Genomic DNA, 18,908 nt, shown 5'->3' on the forward strand with positions numbered 1-18,908 from the left:
TCCGAGAAAAATAAGCCTTTAAATAACTCATTGCCTTTCCGCTGCTGGAGAAAATTCAGGCTTAGCCAGGACCCACGGATGGCAACAAATATGTTGTTTTTTTTTAATTTAGTTTTTAGTTTTTATTATTACTACCACGGCAGCAGCAGAGCAGATGACAAGACGACACAACCACTCAATGGCATGATTACAAAATTGACTATAGTAGCTGGCCCTGGATCAGAACGTTCCCCCCAAAAATGTTTTTTTTTTTTTGCTTTGACAACGTTATGATATACATCTTCATCAAGGTCTCTTTTTTGTTTTAGGGCAGTCCACCTTCAGTTCATACCAAGAGCATGTAATAACATGACACACTGTTAAAAGTCTGTATGCAAATGAGACATACTGTTACAGCCTGTATGCAAATTAGAAAACATCCTGAACCAACACATGTTCATGCGGCTAATGAGAAAAAACATTTCCCAGGGCAAATTCTCATGACTTCATTATTTGGATATAGATCTAAACAAAGAACATTTATATACTTTAGGTTATCAAAGCAAGAACTACTGTATGCATGTACTGTATATGTTATAAAAACAAGAAATAATTACCACACCAACAATGTCCTCTGTACTGTACCAGTCTAAGGAGTGAGGAGTCTTCCTGGACACTAAGACAGTAGAAGGATAATTCTTTATTTGCAGCCTTCCTTAAGTAGTTTTGCACTTGTGTGTACAGATGTACTGTAAAAATAGGATAGATGCATGCACTACCACATGTGCACAATGCACCATGCAGGAATTCTTCCAAACATTTGAAACAGAAACAGAAAAACTCTTAATAGTGCAGCAGATGACAAAACGGGACCCCCCCTCTCTTTAAAGTGTACACCATCAGGGCCAGGGAGAAATAACCCTTCGAACCCAGGGAACGGCATGCAATATTTGTTTTCACTTGAACAAAGTTGATCATGCTACCTAGAGAGTCGTTTAGAGTAAAAAACCCGGGCACATCTTGCACTGCAGCTAAGATATTCATTCACACACATGCGCGTCTCATGCTGGAGACTGATCGGACTGAGCCGCACATGAAGGTGCAGACAGAACAGTGTGCCCTGCAGGGCAGGGCCCGGAGACAGCGTGGGCTATCGGTGTACAATGTGGAAGTCTTCGGCAGATGCAGCGCGAGTGGGTGTCGGGGGTGGGTGGGGGGGGAGAGAGGGAGATGGAGAAGCAAAAGAGAAAGAATATTTGATCAGCGCTTCAGGGCAGAGGTTCCCAAAAGCATCACTTGTTCCAACTGCGGCAACAACCACAACAACAACAAAAAATAAAGAGGCTGGGAACAAACGTCATCTTTAAATAACTCAACAGCTCCAAGACTCCTGAGCGTGTGAGGGTGTGTGGATGTTGGGGAACGGATTGGCAGGCGTGAAAAGCAAAGACATCTGTTCGAAAAAGACCGATTTAGATGAAAGGCTGAGGCAGACCACTTTACAAGGCGAAATCCAGGCTGTTGTAGTCTGCGTCTTCTACCCAGCTGCTCAGCTGATAAAGCATGTGACAGCTCCGCAGAGGCATCTGCCCCCGGCTCTGGGGTTCTGGGCTGACTTTGCATGGGGTTTCTACGGCTAAGAAAAGCCTCATCAGGAGGCCGGAGGAGGAGGTGTTGATACCACCGTGGAAATTCAGCAACAGCCATTGTTACCCTGCTGCGGTTGCACCACCTTCTTGAGTCTACTGCAGCTTCCTGGACGAAGGCAGCCATGCTCGGCTCGAAGGGGCGCCCACTCTCCGACCTCGAGGGTGCACCGATCTCAGGCCCACCCCCCAGCGGGTCCAGCCCGAGAGCGTCCATCTGGGCCAGTCGAAAGACGCAGAGTAAGGCTGGGGGCAGCGGCGGCCAAGCCTTCCACTCCGAACCCACCCAGGAGGATCAGAGCATGCGAGACCCCGGCACCCCCGCAGGGACAGCTGGAGGGGTGCGATTAGGGCTGGGTATTGTGGAGAGTTGGGTGCACACCCTGGTAGCCTCAGACGATATCCTGACAGCTAGTTCCAACCTGAACCACCTCCTATACCACTTTCTTCAGCGTATCCAGCCAGATGACATCGCCCTTCCCAGTTATCACCCAAGAGCATGGGGATTCCCCTCTGGGGGGGGCTGCAAATCCTTTTTCTTGGCGGGCCTAGAATTTCTGGGTTTTGTTCCAACCCGAGAGGTCAATTAGGAATTAGAAATGTATGTTCTTAAATAGTGAGGATTCTCCTGTAGGTCTTCGACATTAGATTGCTCTCAAAATTAATTTCATTCAAGTTTCTATACCTATTCAGCAGTTCAGAGCCTGAGCAGTAGTACTACACTCCTGGGGCTAATTAAATAATTAGTCTAGGTCACCAAGAGCTGAACAACAAGTAGAAGACCAAGGTCCACATACACAACATTACAGCTTCCGATACCATCCTCTATAAGGCATTACTGATTTGTTACTAATATACAAATCCATACAATATACGGGATGTTCTCACATAGGCAGATGCTATTTGTGCATTATTTAGAGTCCGTTAATAATTCAGGATGATTCTGCAACTATACCAAAAGTGCGGTCCCTGCTTTATCACTAGAGGCTGCTCAGCACAGTTAAGTATTCATGACCTTTAAACAAACATTGTTCTTTTCAACCCCCCTCTTCTTTCATTTCAAATCGGCATTGATTTTCTCCCTCAGCCTTCCAAAGATGGGCTCCAAATGTATCCGACTGTCTGTCCGTTTCTCCTTGCCTTGGTGTCACCTTGGACCTTGTCAGGTCCTTCATCATAACTGCACTACCTTCTGCTCTCACAAAGTGTGGCTCTAAAGTGCAAAAGCTCTGTCAATCGGCCTTTTGTTTTCCTTGATTTGGCCCAGCTAGGCTGCTAGAAACTGTACCTACCTCCCTCCCAGAGCTGGAGAACTAGGGTGTCAGTATAGTGGCAACAGCAGACAGAGGTTATGACCTGTTCACAAACTCCAGATACTGTACAGTCAATCTAATTGATTTCCTAAGACGCAGGCAGCTTGCTCTCATTTTTGATCACTGTAAAAACACACAAGGGGCAATATGAAAATAGCACTGAACAAGCGTAGCACAGCAGAGGGGAGGAGCAAAGAGCACAGATTGCAATTAAAAGAGCAAATCGCACAGACTGCGATGCGGAACAGAAGAGAGTCAGGGCACCAGCTTACTGACTGCAATTTGCAAGCAGGTTCGGAAACTCATTTTGTTCGCTCCCCTCCGCTTTTAAACATATTAATTAATTTCATTACAGTACAACTGCAGTTTGCATTGTAATGATAAATGCCGTGGGAACTCTTGAGCTCTGGCGAGGGATGAATGTAGGTTTCATTATGAGAGACTGTAGCAGAGTTCAAAGGATCCAGCAGCTCAGTTCCGTGGTGGCTTTCTAATTAACCCAGTTCTATAATAGACACCACCTGACTCCCTTTGAAAACAATGATGAAGAGTGCAGTCTTGAAGCTGACACTGGCTATATTTATGCTGGTGGTCCTGCGTCGGGCACCCTAACATCGTCCCTTCATTAACACAATCAGCCATTTATCCAAGGAGAAGCTAATCAGTGCGTCCCAGCTTTACAACTTAATTAAACAGAAGCTAACTTCTTAGATTAGTCGAGCGTCCTCTATGGATGTTCAAGGTATTTATAGGCAGGTAAAAAAAAAAACAAATCGACCTTCAGATTCAGGCTTGAATTAGGCAAATGTCCATCTGCCAAAGGAAAAGACAGAAGGAAAACTGAAATATTAATTTTTGCAATGATTTAAAGAGCCTTTTACTTATAAGAAGAGTATTATTTAACCAGAGCTTATTATCAGGAGGTGCCCAGTTCAGACAGTGGCAGGTTAACTGTTTGCTAGCCTTCATCTGCAAGGAGGAAATGAAACCGAGGTCCTGGCATAAGTGACTCTGCAGCAGATGGTTTGGTTAACCCTCTAAATATCATCAGATTTCTCTGGGTAATTTGTCGGCTGGTCAACTAATCACTACATGAATCGTCGAAGAATAGCTGCTACTTAATAACAGAGGAGTTTAGTTCTACTGAGCCAACACATTAGTAGATGGAGTGTGATATATGCATCCAGTTTGCTCAAGTCTGCTGATGTCCTTTTCCCAGCTTTCTGAGCCATGTTACAGCCTTTGACAGTGTCTAATCAGAGCCTGCCGAATGGATATTCAACCTGCTGTCATGCTGACCGTACACACTCAGCTAGAGTGTGACTTCTGTCCCCTGTGATTTTCTGCTGACACTTTGCTTTCCAATTTTAAGACTGCATTTAACCGTAATCTAATCACAATTAGACTTTCCTTCCATTCAATTTAAACGTGTAAACATCGATAAAAGCAACAGCAACTGTAAGTGACTGGTCAGTGGTGACGATAATGATACTCGCTATTATTCCTTTATATAAAACAACAGGCTGTTCCATTAGGCTGCAGGCAGCTGTAGTCCTACTGCACGTCTGTGCGTGGTTAAAAAGGAATGCAGAATGAGAAGGCCGTTTTTCCGAGGTGGATTAACGGGGGTATAAAATGTACCAGTGTCTTGAACTCGATTTATACTGTTTACTGTCCAAACCTCAGTGAAAAAACACAAATCTGTTACCTGAAAGTGCGGCACTTGGGTGCTGTCAAGCCCAATAAATTCATGTTTTCAATCCCCTCCGCGCTCAAAGTCTTTGTCCCACAATGGTAAAGGAATACAGAGATCACTGCAAGCCAGGGACGGACACTGGCGGAACCGTGAGCCTGCAGATCCAATACTACTCAGATGTTTATGTTGACATCATTAACGCCTTCTACACATTGTGGGGAAACAGTAAAAAAGGCCATCAGAACATTAGGAGGAGCACCTAAAAGAGTACAATGTAAATCAAGGGATGTTATGCAAAACGTGTACAGCGTACAGACCTCATTTAATACTGTATGTAATATTGGTCACCATGTTATATTACTTACATTGTTCTGGAAACAGTACAGAAATCAAGCTGAGAACTGAGAAAAACAAGACGAGTAGTTAACACTCCTCCAAGTACTGTAGGTCAGAATACAAGCTTAACATCTCAGCTGAAGGCCAACACCACAGCAACAACACCCCACTCGCTATACCGGGGAAAGGGCTTGGAAACTCTCGCCCAGTGGGAACAGCACCCCCTACTGGTCCACCAACACCACTTACAGCAGCAACCTGGATTTCCTTAGAGGCCTCCCATCCCAGCAGTGACCAGACCCAGCTCTACGTATCTTCCGAGATCGGGCTCCAAGGTGGAGAAATGTGTGCGTGTGCTGAATCCGCACTGAGACGTTCTGGAGTGGGCCCACACCCCCACTGATAAATGGATTACCGCGTAATTATGCAAATAACCACGTAGGCTTATGTGCAGAGGGGAGGGGAGATATGAATCTGTGCTGAGGGTTGACGCTGTGCCTTGAGGATCTCTTGACAAAAGGCTCAGGTGGCGTCACACAATGGATCGTTTGAGAACAGTGTGGGGGGGAACAGAAAGGGAAAAGACAAAAACGGGACAGGGGGAATCGATCGGCGTACCTCTTCAAAGGCTTTTAGGGAGCTTAAGTCTCGCCAGGAATAGTAGAGGGCACTCTTGCTCTTTCACAAAGCCAGCGATGGCTACAGAGGGTCTCTCCCAGTCGTGGAAGAGAGCCACTCACACAAGCAAGGGTGCCTGAACACCACGACTGAAGCTGTCACAACCCACCCGATCATTACTGTACATCACAGCTGATTGAAGCTGGAGCAGCATGACTTCTTTCAGGTAGCTTCCCCAAACCTACTCCTTGAAATCCACTCCCAGGTTCCCAGGTTTTGTGATTGAATCCAGCAACGATTTTCATGATTTGGTTCATGATCTACAATGCTCCAAAGGGCAGGCTAAGACCGTTCACATCTCCCGGGGGCCCCTGACAGCACACACAGAAATCTTTCACTGCCTGCGGCTAGGCCTAGGCTCCGGGGCTGGGAAAAAATAATTCAGAGAGCCAAAACTGCCAAGAGGTTAGACCCTAACTAGATTTCCAGAAACGCACTGCCTGTGTAATGTGCGTGATTACCTTCACGCAGCGATTCATTCACCCTGATCCAGCCCGGCTCCTCATCCCCTCCCCCCTGCCAGGCACGCGCCAAGGCAGGATTTTTCCGAGATGAAAAATAATCACTCATTTTCTCAAACGTGCAGCAGTGGCCTCCCTCGCTCATTAAAGGGGATGAGAAAGCCCTTCAGCAGACCTTGATTGCCGGAGAGCTCCAAGCAGCAGGCGCGTCAGCCAGAGAGAGAGAGAGAGCTGGAATTACAGCACACCTCGGAACGAAGCTCACTGTGCCTTGCTATTTTCAGAGCTGTGCTTCTGTCCTTTTTGTGTTTTTTTTTTTTTTACTCCTCTTCAAATTAAATAGGCCCCTTTACACACGTGTGCAGGCAATTTTTCACGCTTGCAACTGCACACCAAGCCTCCGCTGGGCTCTGGTGACGCGTTTGCGTAGCCCAGCAGGGGCTGAGCTGATGAGTGTACTGTGACTCTCTCCAGCAGGGTCTGCCTGCAAGCCACAGTCACAGCCAGGCATAGGCTAGGTTCAGAGGTGGTCTATCAAGCAGAGCCCCCCCGAAAAACAGAAAAATCAGAGAAAGACAACACAAGACTGGGAATTTCATGACACGAGTGGCTTGGGACTCTGCAAAGCATCAGAACCATTCTGTGCAGAATTGCTTGGCAAATGTAGTTACTCGCCGCAAGAGCCCCATCTCATGTTAACGGGGCTTGAACAGCGTCTCGCCCGTGTTCCTGCGCCACGCTCAGCCGAGCAGGTGTCTGGGAATCCACTGTTAACTGGGCCCGCAGAGCAGGGGCTCAGGATGACGGAGCACAGGACGAGTGGAACCAGTAAGAAGCCGGAGAGGGGGTCCGCGCCATTTGGTTTTTGGAGCGAAAGTGAAGCCTTTCAGCAGAAGAATTTTGCATGATCTCCAAGTCAGGCTTCCTAGCGAGAGACTCTAGTCCCGGAGAGCCCTGGACGAGTCGTTGGAGCTGATCACACCATTGTGCACAATTGTCTGTGGACCGCCAAGGGTGGAGCGGGATTAGTCAGCCCTGTCTGGGTGCCGTCTGCGACACAGCAAGCCCTACTGCCTCGAGGGTGCTTGCAGGTTTCTGGTGCTTTTGGTGCTTCACCTCCTGAGTTTGAGTTCAAGAGCACAGGTGGGCGGGGTCTACCTGAACTTCCTCATTCTGCCCCTCCCACTTCCCCCTCCCCACCTACCTGATAGCAGAACAACTCCCCCCCCTCTGGTTGAGCAAGGCGGAGTGGTGCACCCTTTCCCTAGAGAGAAGGGTGACAGATGTTACTTACGTCTGAAGCTGGTCCCTTATCTGCACCAGGACAGGAGAAGGTGACGAATTCATGGCAGCGTTTGTGCACCACAAAGCAGCAGACTGCCGAGAGAGAAGAGGACAAATGTCAGAAAAATCCGCCCCAGTGAAACCGCCATCTCGCTGAGCTTCAGGGTGCAGCCTGACATAAAAAGGTGGCCGTCATCTTCTTGGCAAAACAAAAACGTGACTGTAGCAAGACAAAAGACCCATCAGATCTGGGTAATACATTTCTCCACTCCTTTCCTCCCATTGTTAAGCAGCAATCATCAATTTAGAACTGTCACTTTTGGATTCTTTTAAAAATACATTCTAATTAAAATGCATCTACTTTTTTCTTCTACAATTCTCTAACATGAGGGTCTGGTTAAACTGCAGAGCATGTGCTTGAAACAGTCAGCTCCTTGATTATGGAACCGACTTCATTACACATGAATCAGACAATTGGTTGGGCCAAAATCCTGCAACAGAACATATTTGAAGGTCCGGCATTTTTCTAACACTTTGTCACACAACATGTGTGAATCTGGTCCCCAAAGACAGATTTGGCTTCCTGTGTAAACCACGCACCCAAGACTTCTCCAGTGCCTGGGAACGAGCTACACTAGTAGCATTGGGAAAAAAAAAAGACCTGGTAGCTTTGTACAGGGGAATAAATATCTCTAAGTCCTCAGGCGGTTTATGAGAGCTTCGAACAGCAGGACCTCTTGCAAAAACAAATACCAAACAACACCACATGCAAAACATCCCCATGATGATGACGAGGCCTGATATACAGTAAAGGCAAGGCAATAGAAAATAACACACACACACAAAATTCAAATAAAGTTCTGTAATACAGTACAGAATGGACTCAGATGAAACCATGATAGCCAGAGGGGTAGAATTCACGGAGTAGCAGACTGCAGGGATTAAAAAACACAAACAGTTCTCAATGCAACATTGTTCTCCTCCACCATACTCTTCCTGGGCCAATTTTCTTCCAGGACCATCAGTGACACAGGAACACAAAGGTTCTACAACAGGAGATAATTACACAGAGAAGCATCTCTGCATTGCAACCCTGTCTGAGCAAAACAGATAAAGCCTAGGTGTTCAAGCCCACAGATACACACAGTGCTCCCCCTCAATCCCACCTACGCTGTGCGAAAGGTACAATCCAGCCCTGCAGTTTTCTTTGTACAGTATGCCATGTACTTATCCAGGACCAGCTGCTGTTTGCAGCCAAATTCTCGGGCCCACAACAGTTTTTTTTTTTAAACATACAACGTTTTATTTCCAACCTGGACTTTTGGCACTTTTCAGAACCTCCCCCCCTCGCAAAAAAAGATCAACAAGAGAGCCAAGAGATGGTGACGGAGCTAAAACTCTAGCTTTGAGGAATCCTCATTTGTTTTCCCACAGTGCTCCAGGGGAAGGCACGGGACGAGAGAGATCAGCCGAGATTAATTGCGTTTGGGATGTGGATTAAGCCTGCCGAAACTTAAAGTGGTGATGAACCTACAGTGTCAAATTAGTTTCTTTGATAGGGTGACAGTGTGTAGTGGGAGAGCACTGGTAAAAAGTCAGCACCCCAGGTGAGGGGACAGACGCACTAGTGTGAGGTTAGCAGGGCCCAGAAATAACACAAAAAGAGTGAAAAATGCAACAAAAAGCAAAAAAGAAAGTGTACCTCTGTGCCTCGTGACCTCCAGGCTGGGCTTACTCTATTTATTGGGGTCCTGCCTGGGAAAAAAAGAGCCGCCAGCACAGCGGGGACCAGACTGGACTGGCCCTGTTTAGTGGGGTGCAGACTGGTGAAGCAGGGCACGTCAGGCAAGAACACAACAAGAACTCTGTTTGTGAGGAAGGTGTGTGTGTTTTTACAAAGAAAAAGAGCCCCTTACGTGGGTGCAGTCCCCTCTGGGACTGTCGGTGTAAGAACCCCCACCCTTCCGGGGGTGTCCCTGCTCGTCCCCTCAGGGGGTGTCCAGTGTGCCTCTATAGGACCTGCCCAGCTGTGGCTCATCATCTGGAAGCCGGGACAGCTGGGACTACAAAGTCGAGGCTCTTGAATTGCTCGGTGTCCATCGGTCCACCGTCTGCAGTGCTTGTGATGGGTCCTAACCCGAATAAGGTGGCTCACAGGGCCTGAGCACATTAAAACTCATGATGATCCAAAGACGTACAGTACAGCGGAAGGAGTCTTTACTGTGGCGAGATACACACAAACTCAACCTTTGAAAATCCTTACCACCACCTACATTGTGAAGTCCTTCATAACCCAAACAGAATTAATTACTCCCAAGTAAGAATGCGATACCCACTCCTGCACCAATTTGCTAATACTTATTAAATGCACATCTAGTGTGACTGCTTACAAGTGCTGGAGGGCTATATAGGCCTCTGGTTGCAGTTTTGGATGAAATATCAATCTTTATCTGACCTGACCTGCCACAGCGCTAGGGGAATCTCAATTTATATTTCTGCAGTCCCGCTGTAATGGTGAGCTGGGTGGGAGTGTGTCTCCTCCACAGGATCCACAATTTGCTTTCCATAAAAAAAAATCCATTAAAAAATTCCGCATGAAGCTCAGCGTAAACAGGCTTTCACATCCCACACGCTTCTCATTAGCGAAGGGGAAACGTCCACAAAAGCCACCAGACAAATATTTGTTTTTTTCTTGATTATGCCAAGAATTCATGGAGATTAAATAATTCATCGATCTTAAAAAAGGGGTGTGTTGCTTGATAATGGCCTCGATACCATCCCTCCCAAGGGGTATGTTGCTTGATAATGGCCTCGATACCATCCCTCCCAATCATTAGGCTAGGATCAAGTGGTCTGAATTGTCTTTGTTAAATTGCTTTCAGTGGAATTAAATTAACTATACTGAGCCATGAGCATATTAAGGCTGATGTCCAAGCTAAGCTTTATTAATTCAACATCGTTATTTATATTCAATAATATTCATTTTGTGAGCCAGACTATATTCCTTTCTAAGCTAAAAGTAAAGTGCAGCATCTATTAGTGCAAAATGTAAGTTTGCCAAGCTTAATATTTCAAAGCCTTGCGATCGATTTTCCCCGCCACGAAAGTTTCTTTCCCAAAGGTCCTGTATTTGCATTAAAACATCTGATTTCCTTCTGGATAATCATGGCGAGAAATTACTCATTTAACTGATAGCCTTTAACCCAGACCTCACTTTATTTTAATACTGCATTAGCTTTCTTTTTATTATCCTTCTGATCATTATTTTATTTATTTTAGTTTTCATGTTTTTTCTTTTTTAAGTCATTTGATTATATCTTATGGGTTATGTTGTGCCTGATGTTTGTGTTACTGTTTTTATTGTTTTATTATCCTTCGGATGAGACATAAAACCGAGGTCCTGACTCTCTGTGGTCATTAAAAATCCCAGGGCGTTTCTCGAAAAGAGTAGGGGTGTAACCCCGGCGTCCTGGCCAAATTTCCCATTGGCCCTCACCAATCATGGCCTCCTAATAATCCCCATCTCTGAACTGGCTTCATTACTCTGTTCTCCTCCCCATTGATAGCTGATGTGCGGTGAGTGTTATTAGGTTAACATGAGTTAATTATGAGTGTTATCATGGCTGCCGTCGCATCATCCAGGTGGGGCTGCACACTGGTGGAGGTGGAGGGGATCCCCATTACCTGTAAAGCACTTTGAGTGGAGTGTCCAGAAAAGCGCTATATAAGTGTAAGTAATTATTATTATTATAATTATTATTATTGTTTAACTGTCATGAGTACACTGAAGCAAATTGCTAACAACTAAGTACAGTAGGTAAGGCAATAAATTATGAACCTTGAATCTTGAAGTTAAAGGCATCATACTCCCATTGTCCTACAACACCAGTATCAGTATCTGGTCCCAGCATGTTTGCACTCAACATGCACAACAGTCCATAGGGGCATTGACTGTCCATGTGACATCTTTAATTCGACAACATCAATATACATCACTCCAGAAAGGAGGGGTACAGAATACTGCAGTCACGTGCAGACAGCACTAATCAGCCTCTTTAATTTCTGTAACCCATGGCCTTAAATGACCTCGGTGTCAGATTAGCTTCCTCTCAGCAATGGGAGACACCAGCCTTTCCTTCCCCCAGACACTCGCTCAGTTGGTCTCCAAATGAAACTCCCGAACCCGGTCAGAGAAGAAGAAGTGTCTCGCGAGTCCCACTTCACAATCTCTTTCGAGGAGAAATTTCTTCGGCGGAAATTCAAAGACTCAGCTTGCGCTGCTCGAATGGTGCGGCCTGTTCACAACACCAGGTAGACAGCTTGCCACCACAGCAGATGAACAGCAATAAAGCACATCACCAGTGATTTAATTCACATCTCATGCACAGCTAGGGAGACAGCACTCCAGAGGCACTTCTTCACAGAGAGGTTTTACTTGCTCACTGCCTGAACTGGAGTCCTTCAGATCTCCAACTCTAACAGTGGACCGTCAGCAAAGCAACACCGCATTGAGATGCGGTTTTCCATAGTCCAAATCACTCATGAACATTGTGCACTGGTGTTAAGTGAAGCAGAACAAAGCCTGTCTTCAACACACAAGCTGATGGTTAAGACAGTCAATGAAAAACCCAAGCTGACCTTTATAAGGCCTTTTCCTGTCACACTAAATCTCCCCTCAGAAAGAGCTGAGCAAATGGCTCTTGCACACAAAGAATATGACCAAGGGGCAGTTTGCTATTCGGTCAGTGGCGGGTCGTCAGTCTGTACAACAGTGCAAGAAGTCTTCAGCTTTACCACCAGCTCTAATTGTGCTTGTCAGCTGCACTGTGATTTATTACTTCATGAAGAGCACTGAGCAGGGACCATGAAGGAGCTATACCGCACAGGCTGAACGTGTTACGACGATGCCTACACGTGTGTGTCTTACATTTGTGCCTGTCCCCTTTCCTCTTCCACAAACGAAATCATCAAACAAAACCGCTTTATGAAAATATTTCTGCAGAACCTTGAAGTTTTTTAAGGGACTGACTCTACAGTGCATGCACTCATTGACAGTATTCCAAAGATACAGTTCCTCGCAGACATTCTTCCAATTTCAAGGGTCCGTATAGCTCAGTTTTCCCTTGATGTTAAGCACGTGTGACTTTGTCATACGAAAAGCAGCACAAACCACTGCCGGAGAACATAAGAAAGGTCGCAATCAATTGGAGTCAATTCACAACGTCTTGTCTGTTTGGGGGTTCCACAGTCTGATCATTGAGGGATCTCATCCAGCAGTTTCTTAAAAGATGTCAGGATACCGGCTACTGCCACATGGGCAGCTCACTCCCACAATCCCTTGGGCAAAGAAGTGCCTCCTGTTCTGGATTTTTAATGCACTCCCACTGGGTCCTCTAGTTGTTTTCCTCGGTTGATTCTGAGAAAAGCCTTCAACGATGACTTCGTCAGTCCCTTTGAACTTCCTGAAAACGCGTACCAGGTCCCCTCGGAAGTCTTGACTCTTCAGGAGTAAAAAGGTCCCGTCCCGTCAGGCTGACGGCGTGGGACGTTTCCCAGAATGTATCTGGTTGCTCTTTTCTGGACTGACTCCAGAGCAGCCATACTGTATCTCTTCCCTAGTGCGGTGACCAAAATTGGACATGATGTTCTTAAGGATGCCTTCCTAATATATTACATAGTTTTAACATAACATCCCTGGATTTAAATGATATGTTTTGAACTCTAAATATAACATTTTGTGCGCCCCTTTATCGCAAAAAGATGTAAACGATGTGTCAACATCAACACCTACGTCCTGTTCATCAGCAGCCTCTTCAAGCTCAGTGTTTCCCATTTTGTATTTATAGCTCATGGCTCCTGCTAAATGAATGTAAAATCTCGCTCTGATCCTCATCACGACAACAACGGATACTGCTAACAACAGCTTGATGAAGACTCCCGGAGCAAAACGTGGCCAGCGTGATGGGTCCAATCATTTTGTTCTCCATATAAGCAGGGTGGTCCCTGGTTGAAAAAGCGTTTTCTGCAAGACTGTCTCGTATACACTTGGGCTGCAGTCAGTCTGAATCCCCGAGTCGTTTAAAAGGTCACCCCCAGAGGTAGGCTCACATTGCTGCCTGTCTGAGCTCAGGAGGAGGCAGATCGCTCTCTCCATTATTAATGGAACCATTCAATATGCATGAAGTTAACACCTCTCAGCCTTTGGTGGGACCCTGCTGGGCACTACAGGAACACAGCATTTGGGGAACACACACAGGAAGGATCTGCCCAGACTCTGCAGAGCAAATTCAATTAAAGGGTCTCAGTATCTAACACAGTGAAGTTCATATCCGTTCCCTCCCGCATGGAGCCTTAAGTACAGACAAACCCATGGACCTGGCTCAGGCAGACACACTGTACGAAATGCACCGCACAGCCTTGTGAGGTGCTGAAATATTCTTTCTAAACTTCCAAAGACAGGGCAACGGATTGGACCAGGGTTGCACTGAATACCGGGGGTATAGTTACAGGTCGCCATTATAAATAATCCAATTACATCACCATGAGCAAAGCTAACGTAAGTAATACTGTAGGTACACGATAGGATTACAGCGTTTACCCTGCTTTCCACTCAACCCTATCTAAATACTCTCTATTGTCGGGATCAGCTCACTGACACAAACACTGCTCTGGGGAGAGCACATCCCGTCTCTGTGCTACACAAACAAAACACGGAAAACAGGAGAAAAGCACCGCAGGTTTATCACCACAACAGGATTTGACTGTTTTTCTAATGAGTAGCTCTGGCGAAAACGAGGAAACGAGAGACGAGGGATGCTGGGCAGGAGGGGAAAAGGCAGCAGCAGGCGCCAAGCCGAAGCAACAACAAGGTTAATTAGAAAGAAATCTTAAACCCTTTGCTCTTTTCTGCCAGTATGAGTGTGAAAATAAATTTGCACTACCAAAGATCCTACCAGCCGGGGACACTACATCTCTAAGAAAAAGAGAGCGGTTTTTCCACAGGAAATACTGAGTTCCCTGCTTGAACTCGGGGCAGCCCTGTCTTGATTCAGACCAAATAGTCTTTCATCCCACCGACCGGCCTGTGGTACAGCTGGCAACTTAATTACAGGACTGAATTCACGCTAATCAAATTGCACGGCAAACATCTTCCACTTGTGGTCAAGACCCACAACGCAATGGACAGGAAGGGTCGATACCCTCCCCAGGCAAGGCCAAAAGGTCAAAGCCCTGGCGGCTATCTTTTAAACCTCCCGTGCAAGTCCGCACTTGATTTTCAGGACTGCTGGCAGCAGGAAAGAAAGAAAACTCCGCAGCATGTTAACGCCCGAAGCAGAGTCTAAAAGTGTGGGGGTTTGCGGTATGTGTTGTGTGCCCTGCGGCCTCACTGCCCTCCTCCATTTCTGTAGGTGCAGGTGGGGAACTGCTGTGTGAAATAATTTAAAAAGAGTCCGTTGGGTTGTGTCCCTTTTCCTTCCCTCCAGATGCAACAAATCCAACTATTTTCCCCCAAAATGTGCAAAGGGACATAAACACGTGAAAAATCTAAAGAAACAGCAAATTTTATACATTTTATTCACTTATCATAATGATAGGGAAAAAAAGGAAGTTCTGACTTGTAAATAGGATGTGATTCCTGTAGAGTATGCTCTGTGCTCTATATATACTGTGGTGTAACACAAGGCAGCATTAGGAAGAAATCCTCTCTGGAGCCACTGAATGACAATACATCAGAGCAGGGCTTTGAAACCAGCTTCTCCTGACAGTTCGGTACCAGATGTGAGAGAACACATTCTCAATGGCACCTTGAAGAAGCACTGCAACTCCAAGTGCCATCAAGGAGAGCAGCTGTCCTTCTCAGATGAAAGGAAACCAGACGAGCCCGTACAGAGATGTGCCCTAAGTAGACACTGCTAATAGAGTACTGACACCACAGTCTGAAAGAGAGAGCCGTAGCAGAGACTGGGCTTCATCAATCAATGCACCGTCTGGAATATCAAATGTGTGGTGCGAAAGAACACACCAACACAGAAAGATCTAACTTTTTTTTTATTCCTCCTGTGGGCGAACAGCAAGAGTGGGGATACAGCTCTGGCTCTTGCTTATCCTAAAGAATGTTACTTTTTTTGTCAATCCAGCCAACTTGTATTTAAAAAAAAAAGGAAATCCCTAATTATTCTGTTACACTCAACCGATTTGGGACAGGCAATTGTGCATTTTTCACATCTCCGCCTGAGGAAGTGTGGGCAGACTCCTCTGACACGCCCACCTCTGAGCCACTCCCCCTTTCAACGCATCACAGGCAGCCCCGCCCCCTGCAGGAGAGTCAAGTCTGATTGGAGGAGAGGTGTGTTGCTCACTGACAGCACCACAAGCCTGCAAGTGCCTGGGAAACTGCAGGGGTTGCTCTGAGCCCAGAAAGCCCACTAATCCCACTCTATTATTGGGGGCCATCAGCCCACTGCGCACGACTTGTCGCTTTTGATACCTTCAATGGATTCTAAACCACTTAACAGTATCCCCCTTAAAACATACAGACACTACATATCTTATCAACAATAAATCACGTGTCCTGCTGTCTGCAGGAACAGAGACACCTTGCACAGCCATTCTACAGGAATACACACTTGGAGATGTGGATAGGTTTTTACATGCCTCCTGAGAAAAGCCAGCTCCACGCAGAAACCTACTTTTTTTAGCACTTGGGAACAGACATGTCCACTACGAGCAAAAAAGAAGGTTTATACCTACGTGAAGCACAAAATGCAGAATGTGCAATTTTATGTGGCCTTAACTGCATTTGCAAAGCTCTCTACATCACTGGTGTAGCCCAGTTTACTGTGTCTGCAGAGCTGTGTTGCTGTGACAGTTGGGGATCTTCACACAGTGAGCTCCTCCATTACCAACTGAATTGTCATTTTCCTCCTGGAACAGGACCTGACAGCCCTGCAGGTCGCTGCTGTGGTATTTTTGGAAGGGAAGGCAGGCAGCAGGCGGGTCAGCAATAAGTACTTTGTAAACCTCTGCAGATCTGAAGTCAAGGACAGTGCATGTGGTCACCAGCACACGCCACAGAAGACGGTTTAATTAACTCTCCGATTATAACACTTTCAGTCCGTTTCCTTTTTTGCCCTTATTTATTCCTCTCAGTGGTTCAGAATGCAATTAGCTATAGGTCAGCAGAGCTAGCAAACTGTGAAATTGGAAAGTGTCAGGACCCACCAGAGGCCCTGCGAAAACAATTTACTGTGGCCTCAGCATCTCAAGTGTAAGAACTAAAGAGAAGCGCATTTAGGCACGTCATGATTTTCCAGCGCCGGACGGAAGCAGACAGGAAGTATTCTAGTTAAGACCCAGGTGGAGGGATGAGGGATGTGCTTTTCTAGGAGACAAGGACACCGCTGTGACAATGACCGTGACAAACCAGGGGGGGACTTCGGAGCAGATCAAACAACCAGAGGAGTGTGTGCGTGCTGCTGGGTGCTCTTCTTTACAATGATCCCTAAAGAGCTGGGCTGTGGCACTCCAGATCTGTCAGAAAGACAGAGGGAACACGCCGTAAGCACACTGCACTGCTGAGCTGAGGGAGCGAGGCTCTCCCGACGGCCTGATGCTTCAGACGGGGCGGCACAAAATCCCATGAAAATCTGGACCGCAGAGCGTGCGCGCCGAGATTTCTCTCCTTCAACCAGCTCTGGAGAAGAGCACGCAGGGAAGGACACTGCTAGGAGCCGCTCTAAATTTGAAGCGCATCTGGAATTGCCTACAGCACCCGGCTCTGGGTGCCAGGAGGAGCCCGTGCTGCCACGCAGATGCCTGCCACCCCCTCTCCTGCTTCATCTGGAGTCCAGCTGCAGCCCTTTCTGAGCACAGGGGCCTTAAAACACTGATGAGAGCCGACCAGGACAAGAAAAAAAAATCAAAGAGGTAGAAATGCAGAGGAAGCTGAGCATCTCAGCTCAACCCACTTGCCGTGCACCTACAAAGGGTCAACGCATGCACTAATAATGCCTGGATAATGTCCAACGTGCAGAGTACAAAACTGATCACCCTTTGCAAAGGGAGAATGAAGTCCTGTCCACGCACAACACTCACCCTGTAACTCACCACTGGCAGCCCACTGAAGCTCAGCAGGTGGGAGCCTGGCCAGTACCTGGATGGGAGACCTCCTGGGGAAAACTAAGGCTGCTGCTGGAAGAGGTGTCAGTGGGGCCAGTAGGGGGCGCTCACCCTGTGGTCTATGTAGTTCTTAATGCTCCAGTATAGTGACGAGGACGCTACTGTAAAAAGCCCCCGTTGAGGCGAAAAACAGGTCCTGACTCTCTGAGGTCATTAAGAATCCTGTGGTGTTCTCTGAAAAGAGTAGGGGTGTAACACCAGTGTCCTGGTCAAATTTCCCATTGGCCCTTACCAATCATGGCCTCCTAATAATCTCCATCTCTGAACTGGCTTCATCACTCTGTTCTCCTCCCCACTGAGAGCTGGTGTGTGGGGAGCGTTCTGGCGCACTATGGCTGCCGTCGCATCATCCAGGCGGGGGCTACACACTGGCGGTGGTGGAGGGGATCCCCATTACCTGTAAAGCACTTTGAGTGGAGTGTCCAGTAAAGTGCTATATAAGTGTAAGGGATTATTAATATTATTATTATTATTATTATTATTATTATTATTATGCACAACACTCAAGCATAATGAGTGTGCAGCAGGTTTCTATCGATGTCTGAAAGACAGGAGCCTGACTCTACCCTAGAATTTGCCAGTCCCTTGCAGCTTCTCTCATTACCAGCTGCCCTCTCCCTTTCTCCCTGTCAGTATCCCCCAGGCACCCGGGACACTTCACCTGTTCACTGTGGAGCGATCACTCCTCACCCCCTCCGTCTCCAGCAGCAACCTCCTGCCGCGTGGAAACCCTGGCTCGAGGGATGAAAGACGATTCAACAGCCGTCGGCATCCGTTTCGTTTCCCCTTTCTCCCCTGCCTCTGGCGCACGCAAACGCTGCGGGCCGCCGGAGGTCTCCGCGGCGCGACCGGACGCCCATGACACGGGACTCGGACTTGCCCGGTCACCGCACGCTTGCAGAACCAGAACCAGAACCGGGGGTGCTCCGAGGCAGTGTGTTAAATCTTCACCCCGCGGCAGCTGGTTCATGTTTCTCCGTTCCACCTGATTTCTCACAGTAAAAGTATTGTTCCCCTCAGCTTGCACACACATGAGTGGTCTCTTAAGTTTATCTATCCCCCCCTTTTCTCTCTGCTTCTTCTAAACCAGGGTTGCGGAGGAGATAAGAGCCCGTCCTGGCACGCAACAGGCAAAAGGCATGCCACACCGGGGGCATGACGCCAGTCCATCGGGCAGGGCACACGCACACACAGATGCCCAATCCCCAAGGCCAGTTTTCCCCAGAAGAAAGTTCACCTAACCGATCTGTCTTTGGACTGTAGGAGGAAACCCATGTGAACACAGAGAGAGCAGACGCATGAATCGAACCCAGGGTCCCAGCACTGTGAATCAGCA

The 18,908-nt window shown here is 47.1% G+C and overlaps 1 protein-coding gene across 2 annotated transcripts in view; it reads right to left on the reverse strand.

The window, feature by feature from the left end:
* Window positions 1-18,908, reverse strand: part of LOC148644998 (protein kinase C beta type) — a 149,826-nt gene that overhangs the window by 84,050 nt on the left and 46,868 nt on the right. For both annotated transcript variants that reach the window (XM_088613099.1, XM_088613098.1), the window contains exon 3: window positions 7,404-7,486. In XM_088613099.1, the coding sequence (XP_088469225.1) occupies window positions 7,404-7,486 (83 nt within the window). The remainder of the gene's footprint in view (window positions 1-7,403; window positions 7,487-18,908) is intronic.

The sequence above is a fragment of the Lepisosteus platostomus genome, chromosome 19 (genome assembly GCF_059453375.1).
Source record: "Lepisosteus platostomus isolate fLepPlt1 chromosome 19, fLepPlt1.hap1, whole genome shotgun sequence".
Classification (NCBI taxonomy): Eukaryota; Metazoa; Chordata; class Actinopteri; order Semionotiformes; family Lepisosteidae; genus Lepisosteus; species Lepisosteus platostomus.